Source organism: Rhinatrema bivittatum, chromosome 7, assembly GCF_901001135.1.
Source record: "Rhinatrema bivittatum chromosome 7, aRhiBiv1.1, whole genome shotgun sequence".
Classification (NCBI taxonomy): Eukaryota; Metazoa; Chordata; class Amphibia; order Gymnophiona; family Rhinatrematidae; genus Rhinatrema; species Rhinatrema bivittatum.
The window spans coordinates 201167214-201180067 of record NC_042621.1 but is presented as its reverse complement, the minus strand read 5'-3'; the positions used below and the strand labels follow the sequence as shown (position 1 = coordinate 201180067).

General features: G+C 41.8%; 1 protein-coding gene across 2 annotated transcripts in view; it reads right to left on the bottom strand.

The window, feature by feature from the left end:
* The window catches only part of ANK3 (ankyrin 3), a 1160209-nt gene that overhangs the window by 346793 nt on the left and 800562 nt on the right, over positions 1–12854 (bottom strand). For both annotated transcript variants that reach the window (XM_029609754.1, XM_029609755.1), the window contains 2 exons: positions 3503–3601; positions 1379–1576 (listed from right to left, as the gene is read on the bottom strand). In XM_029609754.1, the coding sequence (XP_029465614.1) occupies positions 1379–1576; positions 3503–3601 (297 nt within the window). The remainder of the gene's footprint in view (positions 1–1378; positions 1577–3502; positions 3602–12854) is intronic.

The window sequence follows — 12854 nt, the reverse complement described above, 5'->3', positions numbered from 1 at the left end:
GCAAATATTTTCATGGATGCTAATTCACAACAATCTTGCCGCTCTTCTGGCCGTTTTTCTGTCCTCCCAGGGAAGCGCCTACTTCAGATGCTAAGTTGGCCACTCTGAAGCTAAGATAGGCACTCAGCTAGGTGCTTATCAGGCTGCTCGTGGCAGAAATATCTAAATGATCGGGCGCCCAGAAAGGCTCCTAGCTAATCTTGCTGCTCAGGCACTGAGCTGGTGCTCTTCTGGCTGTGTATCTGGGCGCTCGGGTGCTGAACTAGGTGCTCAGCTGGTTGCAAATCTGGCCGCTCAGAAGTTAAGAAAAGTGCCTAGGGATGCACCTACCTAAGCCGGCCGTTCCGACGCCCAGAAAAGCACCTAGCAATGCTGGCCACTTGGATGCAGAGATAGGCGCTCAGCTAGGTGGTTTTCAGGATGCTCGGATACAGACATAGGCCCCCCCCGAGTTGGCGTGACACTTAATTCGTGCCCTGATCATGGCGGTAAAAAACCTGCATTAAAAAACCCGCACTAGCATCAGTGCGGCTCTCTGCACTGCCTATGATTAGCTAATCACCTCCTTTGCAAGCCGTTAGCATGCATTCACGCAGGAAAATCTGCAGGTCTGTAAGCGCATTCGTACGCACTTTCTTCCCACGCACAAAACCCTATTACATCCCTGTATAGGGCTTTGCGTGGGAAAACGCACACATAAACCCGCGGCAGCTTGAGCGCCTTATTACATCGGCCATGTCAGCTGGGAAAAAAGAGTTAACAAATGTAGCTCAAAATGATCTAAGAAATGAGGAGCCTAACTATTATCAATACGTGAACTGAACAGTTCAATACTTGCTGGCCGTGAGGAACAGATCTATCAGCTCTGACAACTCTTCAGGAAGAAATATTCAATAATTCCTTCCAGAATTCTTATCTAAATAATGTCTTTTAAATTATGAAACATGTCTCTTGACTCCTAAGTAAAAGAATTTAAAAACCGTGCTGAAGAAAGAACTTTCTACAGCAAATACTTCAAACAGGGCTGGTCGAAGTGGCAACAAAACATGTGACTTTCCTTATGGTGCAACTAGAAAGTGGGTATTGCATGCCCCAGGCCAAAGAAGAAGCAGACACTAAACAAGATAAAGCACAAAAGTGTGTCTATATTGTAGCATATCACAACCCTTAAAGAAGCTAATGCACTGTTCAGTTTTGCTCACGCGCAACTTTTGCACCCAGATAGGCTCCTTTATTAGGTAATTTTCCCCACTTCCTATCTACAGGAAAATCTCATGAGAAGGTAAAGCCCATAGTGTTGTAAGGTACGTTGTTGTTTGCTTATCCTAAAAAAAAAAAAAAAGACAGCAGTTCTTCAAGCTTTCGGAAACCCCCTCACCTTTGTAACAATAGCTAAAGATGCCCCATGGTCCAAAAGAACGGAAGCCACATCCTCATGGCCCTCTCGAGCAGAGAGATGCAGCGGAGTATAGCCAGAAGTGGTGGCTGAATCCGGAGATGCCCCCTGCTGTAAAAGATGCTGGACTATGTCAGCTTTTCCTAGACGAGCAGCAATATGCATTGGTGTTTGGTCATCCTAAACAAAGAACAAGGATTATGTTGCTCTGAAAAGTGAAAGCAAGACTAATGGCATTTAAAAAAAACATTTATACAGTATTTTTAGAAGCCAATGTACTAAATTGAGATATTTATTCTCAGACAGGGTGATTGCATGAAAAAATGAGCAAAACGCCCATAAATGTGCAAAAATGCAAAGATAATTAACATTTTGTGTGTTTTTTCATTCACACACTCTCTTCTTTGAAAGATTTGGCAACTTTAGGCTGGTCTCAGAAGTAAACTTTCACTCATAGTCTGCTCTATGCAATGATTATCTAAATTCATCTATAATAAGCTGCTGTGATGTAAAAATATTTATTTTTATTTATTTATTTCAGGGATTCCTAGCCCACGCTCTTCCTGTAGTTTGGGGCAGAATACAAAGAGAACATATATAATTGTATAAAAATATAAAGTTAAGCTTAACAATATAAAAACATTAACTTACCTGCCACATTTCAATCAACAATCATAGTGCAAATACTCTAGCTAATTAATTGACTGATCCAAAGGCTTCTGTGTTTTTAAAAGGTGTCTTTTTAAAGCAGTCTTAAATGGTTTGATTTCTTTGATGCTATGGTCCTGCAGCTCATTATTTATGAATTTTTTTAAAACCGGCACATGAAAGTGTTTTTGCAAAAAAAAAAAATAACTACACCTCTGTTCCAGAAGCTCAAGTTCATGTGCAAATTTTCTACCCAGCTCATTTGCTTGGGTAGAAATCTTGTACATGAATTAAACCGCTAACCCATGGGAAATTCCGCAAGTTGGCACATCAACCTCAAAGTCTGAAACTAATGCAAACTAATAATAAATAATAGTAATTTGTATTTAAATAGTACCCATCATAAAATGCTGAAAGATGTTTTTCAATCATATAACCTTATACATGCAGTCACCACTAGGGTAAATAAAACTTAAGGCAAACTTTTTAAGGTCTGGGGTAATGACATATTCTGCAAGAAAGAGAGAAGAGGGTGTAAGGAGCGAAGTGAATTTTTATTCTGCTCCTGTTGGGTAAGATGAGGCACTGTAGGTCACAGAAAGTTAGCAAGGGACTTGCCCAGGGTGGCAGCCAGCCAGATTTAAAAAGTATTGAATCTCAGATATCCGAACCTCCTAATCCTCAACGCTAACTCGGTAACTGGTAAATATTAGCAAATATGTAGGCATATTTCTCCTGCTGGATACTATTCTGCTCAAAACCTTTTCAGTTTATACATGCTGCACAATCTGAAACAGTACTTTAATCATCTACCTTTATCAATGAATGCTGTATGGATTTTCTGCTTTGATATTTACTTAAATCTATTACATTGGGAGAAGCTTTCAGAAACTAACAGAAACTAGAAAAAGTAGGCATCTATTTTAACAGATATGTTTTGCTCTAACTGCTGGCCATTTAAATACTATACTGATGTTAAAACAGTTTCATTTTGCTCAGCCCAAAGGTTACTAAAACATTTGAGCTACATTCCTGTTTCTTTGTGAGGGAGGGATTATTTCTGCCCCTACCACCTATTTAATCCCAAACCCAGACAGCACACCCAGGTGATCCAGAGAACTCCCACTGCCTTGGAGACCCGAAGGGAAGCTTCTTCTGAAACTGGCCCTCACTACCTGCTCTGTGGTCAGCAGGGGATGCCTTTAGAGTGGCAGCCATCTTTCCTCCCACCTCGAACTCAAGCTTGTCACCTCAGCAGCATGCCCAACACCATTCAGCCCCATCGGGCAGAAAGCTCAAACATGAGTCTGCTGGCTATAATGCTTAGCACTGCAGTGTGAGCCACAGGGCTCATCCATCAAGCCTTCATTTTTAAAGTATTTCAGACTTGTTGCACAGAAACAGTGAAATATAGCATAACTTCAAATATGGTTAATAAATGCAAAGTGAATATTTTACCTTTGCTTTAGCTTCTACCTGTGCTCCATTTTGTACCAGGTAACGAACGATTTCTGCCTGGCCAGCTCTGGCAGCCATATGTAGGGCTGTTTCTCCTCTCTAGCACATATTAGAACAGGTAAAGACATAGCATGTACTTTAAGTCAAATTATTAATTATAAGAATAATTCTTATAATGAACTGTTCAAAATAAATTAAATTTAAAAAATATTTCTTGTATGGGTTATGTGTGCTAATTATTCCATAGATAATTTCATTTTTAATTGTACTGCAGGTAACTAGTTAACTTTGTATCTTAATCTGCTCTAACACACTTTGAACTCTTTGGTTGGAAAAGCATGAAAAAAAATAAAGGATGGTGATAATTTATTGTAAATCCTACATATGGTTAACTGATATTTTTCCTCTGTTAGAAAGAAATCAGGGGCCAGCCCAGTGGCAGTGGTGAGCACTGCCATGCATAGCACCAGGGCTTGATTGCCAGGTCATATCTTCTGCTCACTGGGTTAGCCAGAGCTGGGGATGCTGTAGAGGCAGTGCCTATGGCTCCTGTAGTGGGAAGGGAGAGTCTTAGCCATCACTGAATGGAGACAACTACTGGCCAGACTCAAGGTTCACACTCACCAGATCTCGAGGGAGCTGTAGCCTGTGGCCCCTAGCCAAGGACCATTACAGCAATGGTTGGGCTAAGTGGGGGTTTATAAAAAAGGGGGGAAACCTTCAGTAATTTTGAACATAGGCTCGTGGCACTGTAGCTCAATAAAGGACAATTTTGATTGAACTGGAAGCCCAGGGGAAAGGAAGAAATTGCCAGCTCACAAAATACATTTTAAAAAACATGAAGGTCTTTCTCACAAAAGATTTCATCTAGTACACATTTCAACATGAGAATCATCATCTGATGATGATGCTATTCCTGAACCTTAAGGTCTATATCAATGGAAATTCTGGTATCCATGTAGTCTTGAAAGCTTGTTCATGACATCCCTGAATGGTCCTCAGGTCGGTTCAATAAAAGGGATTATAACTTAAAAAGAATTTGTTTTTCTCAGGACCACTACAGTTACAGCAAGTTTGCTTACCATAAACGTTTTCCATACATAGCAAGATGAATTAGCCATTACATGTGGGTGATGTCATCCAGTGGCACCAAACGGACTTGTCTATCCAAGCTAATAGAGCTTTGAGCTTTACTGAACATGTGCGGGAATTCTTGCATAGGCTTTGCCTCGTGAGCCTCCTCAATCTATATCAGAGCTACTTCTTGCTATGCTGTTGACTCTCACTGGAAGCAGGTGGGCATTCCATGGCTAATTCATCCTATCTATACAAAACACTGTTTATGGTAAGCAAACTTGCTTTTTCCATCGATAAGCAGGCTGAAATAGCCATTAGATGTGGGGAGTCCCAAGCTGAAGGCTGCATAGGAGTGTTTACTGAATAAACAATAGGAATGTGCATTCTTTTCAGAATTACACATGTAATTCCGGGTCTTAATACTACACATATAAAAAAAAAAAGGATAGTGTACACATAATTCGAGCTATTAAAAGTACATGCATATTATCCATTATGAGTGTACTAAAATGTCTGAGAGTTACACGCATAACTCCACAACAAACTGAAATGAATGCACATATCTAATAAGCAACCTGGACTCCGCCATGGAGTATAGACTACTGTGAGAACAGGGTATGCAAAACTGCTTGTCTGAATTTGTTGTCAGTAGTTGATAGGTTGTCAATATAGTAGTGTTCACTGATGACCAGGTTGCAGCTTTGCAGATATCTTCGAGAGGCACTTCTCATAGAAAAGCAATGGAAAAGGCCATAGTTCTCACTTGATAAGCTTTCATAGAGTCTGAAATTTGCAATCTTGCTAAGGTATAGCAGTGTTGAATGAACTCATTTTTTCAATTAGATAAAGTAAGCTTGGCAACTGGCACATCAGGTCTATTAGGGTCATATGACACAAATGATTGAGAAGATTAACTAAATGGATGAGTGTTTCCTGTAATATGCTAAGATTCTTTTGCAGTCCAAGGTATGAAGGCTTTTTTTTCTTCATATACATTAGGTCTTGGAAAGAAACGTAGGCAGTAGAATGGATTGATTGATATGAAAACCTAAGATGACCTTTGGCAGAAGGTTTGGATGAGTACAAAGGACCACTTTGTTATGGAAGAATTGCATGTATGATAGATAGTGAACAAGAGCTTGGTGTTTGCAGACTCTTCTGGCTGATGTGCTTGCTACAAGAAACAATATTTTCCATGTCAAGAACTTGACTGAAGCTGACTCCATTGGTTCCAAAGGAAGCTTCACAAGTTCAGAAAGGACAATATTAAGCCCCATGGAACTGGTGGTTTTTGTACCAGAGATTTGACGTGCAATAGACCATTCATGAATTTAAATATTAACATATGAGTAGAAATTAGTTTACTATCCAATAGAACATGGTATGCTGCTATGGCACTAAGATGTACATAGGTCCAAGAGTCTTTTTTGCTTATTAAATATACATAATTTTTGCTTGTTTTTGTTTAATACAATTAAAAAAAGAAGACAACAAGTATTAAACTTTCTGGACTATTGAGCTTTATCTGATTTTTGAGCACAAATAAGTACTTTATTCTTTGGATTATTTGAAAAGGAAATACCAGATTGGAGAACTTGTCTTCTTTTTTGAACTGTATTAAGCAAAAATAAACACAAATTATATATATTTAAAATGAAAAAATAAGCAAAAAAGACTCTTGGACCTATGATTATACATTACCGTTCTTGTGGAGAAAAGTTTTCACTAAGTAACCACTCCATGTTATGATGGTCCTTCAATTAATCATTGTTGATTGTATTTAATCAGTGGAAAAGCATATATGAGGCTTGTTCCACAGTTGAGCAGAAAAGCGTACTGAGCTAGTCTGAGATTGCTGGGTAGAAATGAGCAACATTGATTTATTTTCCTGTTTTGTTCTGAGGTGAATAGATCCACTGATTGCAAACCCCATAAGTCAAATAGCTGATTGGCTACTGATTGCTGTAGAGACCACTCATGTGGATGAAACACTCTGAGGCAATCTTCCAGCATGTTGGAGATCCCCAGAAGATAAGTGCTTATTGAATAGCTTGATTTTTGGCTGCCCACACCCATATCTTCAGTGCTTCCCAGTGGAGACGCCACGTTCCTGCGCCTCCCTGTTTGTTGAGACAGAACATGGTGACTTGGCTGTCTGTTTAAATCTTCTTTCCTGAATAAGGTGAGTCAATGCTGACAGAATGTATCTTATTGCTCTTAACTCCAGTAGGTTAATTTGAAACAGACTTTCCTCGAGAGACCAGGTGCCCTGGGTTCGAAAGGATCCTATATGGACTTCCCATCCTTTGGTGGAAGCATCTGTCACCAGTGTTACTTGATGGGAGAGCATTCGAAGAGGAACTCCTTCCTAGAAAAATGGAGGGTGTAGCCACCACTTTAACTCTCTCTTCATGTCCTCTGTGGCTCGTATCACAGTCAATAGTGAATGAGTTAGCTGATCCCATTGAGAACATAGCCCCCATTAAAGGAAATGGATGTGGAGGTGGGTCAGCAGGATCATATGGATGACTGCCACAATATGCTCCAAGACCACCAAGAGCATGCTGGCTGTTGAGTGTGAAGAGGACAGTAATAAGTGTTATCATGAATTTAACTTGTTCTCAAGGTAGGAATGCTCTGTCATGCTGTGAGTCTATCCAAGCTATGATGAACTTGAGCCTTTCAGTGGGGACTAGATTCATGTTCTCAAAATTGACTGGAAAGCCAAAGCACTGGAGAAGAGAAATTTCCTCCTTCAGGGAATGGAGTACTTCCTCCCGAGAACATGCTGTGTCTAGCCTGTTAGGATCGTGTACCCTTGGGCCAGCTGAGACAGCAGGTGTAATGCTGTGGGAAACCCACAGTGGGCGTCGCAGCCGGGAGGTAGCACTGCTGAGAGACTTCGAAGAGGGCTTCACCACTGGAAGCCTGAGGTCCCCCCAGGAGGAGCCCGTAGGGACCCAGGCCTCTTGGTCTTAGGTGGATCCTATGTGACCAAGGATCAGAAGAGTAGCCTGCCGAGGTAATTCACTTTGAAATGAAGGTAGTGCCAGTGGGATGAATGGATGGATGGATATGTGATCATATACATCTTTTAGATGCAGAGCATACATCCATTTGTCCTTGTGCATATAAGGATCATGCTGAGGGAATTCATTTTGAACTTCTCTCAGAGCAGTTTTTTGTTCAAGTCCAGAATGGACCTCAATCCTCTTGACTTCTTGGGGATGAGGAAATATCAGGAGTAGAAGCCCTTCTCATGTTAGGATGCAGGGATAAGCTCTATCACTTGTTTAAAAGTGACTGGACTTATAGGCGGAACTGAGGCAGATGAAACATCTGCATTGAGAATTGGACAATGAGGGAGGGATGATAACCAGGAGAAATACAAATGGTAACTATACTGCATAATCTTGAGGACGTAGAGCTCTATAAATAGACAGCAGAAAGGGGAGGGGCCAAGAGGCCATGCTTCCCTCCCTCTCCCAAAACAAATTTCAAGCCAGTGGCAGCAACAATTGCTCCCCAATGCCCTTCTAATTTTCCATTGGGCTCGGTACTTACCAAGCATATCTAGAAGCTTGTATTGTTTGATATTTTATGAGGAATGGTGATGTTTCTGTTTTTCCATTGTTGCACTGCAGTCTTGCTTGAGGCGGTTTTTGGTTCAGATTTTGTCTACACATTTCTATTTGTACTTTATGGCCTTTTTATTCTTTATTTGGTGAGGGTCTATCTGTGCTCTGCATGAGTGACCGAGGTGAGGTGAAGTATTCTTCTGTTGTGTATTTCTGTATAGTGATTTATAGCAACCTGACTTGTTCTGTTTTGCTAATAGGAAGTGTATTGTTGTTTTAAGGCCTGGAGTAATATTTGAGGTTGCATTTTCATAGGTAGGGTTCGTACTGTTTGAATGCTGGCATTTAATGTTGTTTTGGTATTAAAGGTTTTGTATACTATAATTGTAGTTCAGTTCACTGAGGGCCAAGTGCCAAACCCAACATACTTTACAATAGGCCTGATACCATACGGGTTCTACGTTTCTTTTGCAGGGTTTCCTCATTGGCACTATAGCAGTGTATGTAAATATAATATACATTTTGTTGTAATACTTTTGAAGACTGTTCTTTGTCCTTTTTCATGTAAAATCTATTATAAATGCATAATTATTGTGTGTACTGGGGAAGAGCATAAAGCTGTAAGAATCACCTAGGGTGTCTAATACCCTTGGATCGACACTGAGAGAGTTCAGCACAAACAAGCCCTCAATTCACTATTCGCTCACTTCTCCAGGGAACAAATGCTGAGGTGAAGTATCAAGTTGAGTTTGGATATTCTTTTTAAGCAGGTGAATAGTGCCCAAACAACTAGGACTGTTTCAATATCTATTGGTTTCTGATTACATCTCTTGGTACTCAATTATCTTCTCTTTCTCCTTAACATAGTACAGAATAGTCGCTTAATACTGACACTTCTATTAGTAATGCTGTTTTTCTCAGGGGCAGGCCATCCTTGCCTGCAAGCAGAAACAAGATCATAGCAGTTTTCTAGTATCAAGTATTCTATTGGTAGGTCAGGGAATGAATAATTCTAATCTATGATTTATGCCAAGAATGTATGTAAGAAAGAATGACATTAACTGTAAACGTAAAGTAAGAAATTGGCAGTGAGGGCGGAGCTGTTGGTGGAATTAGGGTGGAGCTGAGGCAGAGCCTGGTTGACCCCTTCCCATTCAAAAAGGCATTCTGCTGCCCCTGGGGCTATGGTGATGTGAGGTCTGGATTCTTCCCCCCCACCAGAACTGAGAGGGTAAGGATTATTCTGAGGAATCAAAAACTGGACTCAGGTTTGGGTTGGGCCTGTTGTATAGCTTTCTCGCTATCGGAGTCTGGCTGGATGAAGCTGTTGACACTGGGCTGGAAGAGACAGGTAGCCAGTACTGTTGAAGAGAGTGGTAGGGCCATTGGGAGCCACTGAAAGAGATTGAACCGCTACATTCTGATCTTTAATTTGAGTGACTGTTTTTCTGAGCTTCTCGCCAAATAGATTATCACTCTTGAAAGGTAGGTCTGCCAACTTTTCATAGATATCTTCATGTATGTGCCTTGCTCTCAGCCATGTCATACATTGAGCCCCTATTCAGGCTGAGGAAGTAAATGAAATGGAGTCAAAAGACTCATACACAGATCAAAGAAGGTTTCAGATGACTTTTTCAGCATCCAAAAGTGGTTGGGGATAACTACCCCCTTCCATGGCTTGTAAAAAAGGTTTAAGTTTCTGAATGCAGTCAAAAAGATATTGTACTATATACAACTGGTGGATAGTGATACGAGTGGTAAGTATGGAGCTTTGAAATACTTTCTTGCCAAAATAGTCAAATAGCCTATGATTCTTTCCTGGAAGCAAATTTGAGTGAATTCTTGGTTTGTTTTTTTTTTGCTTTTTTCCATATCAGACTCATCTACTACTGACAAGTGTGCAGTTGAATGATGCCAAATCTTGGAGACTTCTTAACTCTGTATTTCAGGTCAAGCTTCCTAGCCATAGGGATACCCAAAACAGGCATTCCCACATTCTCATTTGCAATATATTGAGGATGTTGTGGACTGGAAGAGCTGCTGGCATTGACGGAGTGTCCAGAATATGAAGAAGACTGAGTAATTCTGAGTGGAGATCTTTGTATTTATGGACATGGATGCCAAATGTCACTCCCATGTTTTCCACAAACTTAAAAGTGAGGTCCTCCAGGAGCAAAGAGGTGGTTGGAAGAATCCAGAAGTGGATCAGAAGGTATGCCTATAGTCTTCATCTGAACCTAACACGGGCTCATTTATCCAGGACTACAGTGATGAAGAGGGTGAACCCTAAGGGGATACACCCTGTTCAATCACTTCTGATCAAGTGGACTCCACTGCTAGAGAGTGTGATGATGAAGAACCCCAAATTGTGGATTGTGATTATGTGTTCAGGCCCATAAGCAAGACTGGGACTCCGAACTGAGGAATGGCCACAGTAATGGTAGGAGAGGAGAGGAGAGGCTAGAAAATTCCTTCCATCTCCTTAGTCCAAAAAGTAAAGAAACTATGCACCAAACTTGCAATCTGGTCAAATGACTGATGTGTCTGTTGACCTGGTATAGGTGGTGGAACATCCTCTTCAGTGACTAGGATAGGTTCCTGCATCTGAACAGGAGGTTTGTTGGAATTAAGTGGCATTATGGAACACACCAAATCTGGAGTTTCCAAATGCAGATTCTCCTCAAGCAACCTGTTATTGGAGGAGGCATAAATAATCTGATTCTTTCTGCCATAGATCTAGGATGTGCGTTTGTAAAGCAGCTTCAATGGAGTGATGTGGGAATACCAAGTAACTTTCTTGGACTGGAGGCAGGAACCACACTGACCCCAGCCTTACAAATGTCAATTTTATTACCACAATCAGCATACAGACACAATCCAGCAGTTAACTTCAGCTTTTACTTTCTGTCAGAGAGAGTTCAGAAGCTGCCTTCCCTTGGAGACGTGGGACCTCCTAATCCTGCCTCTTATCCTACAAAGCAGGGTGCCACCCACAGATCTCTCTCCCTATATGAGTTTTAAGGTGGACAAGTGCTTGGTCCCATACAAGTTAAAGGGGTGGGGGGGGGGGGGGCTGTAGGGCTTCTCTGTTAAAAGTGGAATGTTGACATTTTAGAAAAATATGGCTTTGACAACACTGATGGATCTTTACCAAGTTGTGTTAAGGAAATTGGTGCAGAGTAAGGATGTTGTGTTGATGCAAGCACTGACTGCATCAGGCATGCATCATGTGTTCTTGTGCTGTGCATTTGGGGGTCATGCATCAGAGGACTGGATGCACCATGAAACTGTCATGTTTGTGCAGAATATAAATATTCTTAAACAAATAAATAAATGTGGGCAGTGCATGGAAGCCTTGAGAAGAATCAATGATGTGTGGACCACATGCTTCACAGGCTTCAATGCATCATGCACTGAGTGCACTGAAGTATCGTGCACTAAGAGCATTGGTGCATTGTGCATTCATAGCATCAGTGCATTATACATTGATAGCATCAGTGCAATGTGCATCAAATGCATTGGTGCACTGGCTGGATGCACATTGCATGTCCCAAACCAGCATAGCGAGAGTGCTTTGATGAATCTTGTGTTAGGTGTATCAATGCACCTTGCGCCGATGATGGTCTTTTCAATGGTGTCGATACCAATGCACTGGGTTTCAAGTAGGGATGTGAATTGTTTTTCTGATGATTGAAAATATCAGAAGATATTTTCAAACTCGTCAGAATTTGGGGGGCCCCCGAACCTGATAGGAAAACCCCACTAAATTTTTTGTGGGGTTCTCTTATCGTTTTGGGGGGGGGGGCGGGAAGAAAGGGCACTTAAAAATAAACCCCAACCCCCCTGATCCTTTAAGTTTAATTCTTTCGCATCCCCCACCCTCCCGACCCCCCTCCCAAATTTTTAAAGTACCTGGTGGTCCAGCGGGGGTCCCGGGAGCAATCTCCCGCTCTAGGGCCGTCGGCTGCCACTAATCAAAATGGCGCCGATGGCCCTTTGCCCTTAACATGTGACAGGGTATCCATGCCATTGGCCGGCCCCTGTCACATGCTAAGGGCAAAGGGCCATCGGCGCCATTTGATTAGTGGCAGCCGACGGCCCGAGAGCGGGAGATCACTCCCGGGGACCCCGCTGGACCACCAGGTACTTTAAAAATTTGGGGTGGGGAGGGTCGGGAGGGTGGGGGATGTGAAAGAATTAAATTTAAAGGGTCGGAGTGGGGTTTTTTTTTCGGCACGACACAGCCGATTAAAATGGGTAAGAATCGCGGGAACGAAGATTTCCCGCGGTTTTTAGCTGAACTCGATACCGTAAACGAGTCCGGTACCGATTCACATCCCTAGTCTCAAGTGCTTCTGCTTCTTTGACACAGGCTCTGACAGCTCCAATGAGTAATGCTGCTTCTTCTTCGATGCAGGGTGGCTTATATTACTCGACCCCTGGTTGAAGCCTGAGCCAATGGGAAAGCCTTAGAGGAGCTCCTGCTCAACTCTTTCCCTGGCAAGATAGATAACGCAGCACTATGGGAAGAGGACCTGTTGGAACTCCAAAGAGATTTACATAGTTCTTTGATGAAAATCATCCTGGAATTTTAGAAGTACAGAGACATCTGTCCACAGGTGTAGTAATGTTTCTCATCATGCTCTGGCCCAAGGCATTGGTAGCAGAGCTAAAGTGCATCACGAGAAAAACACCAT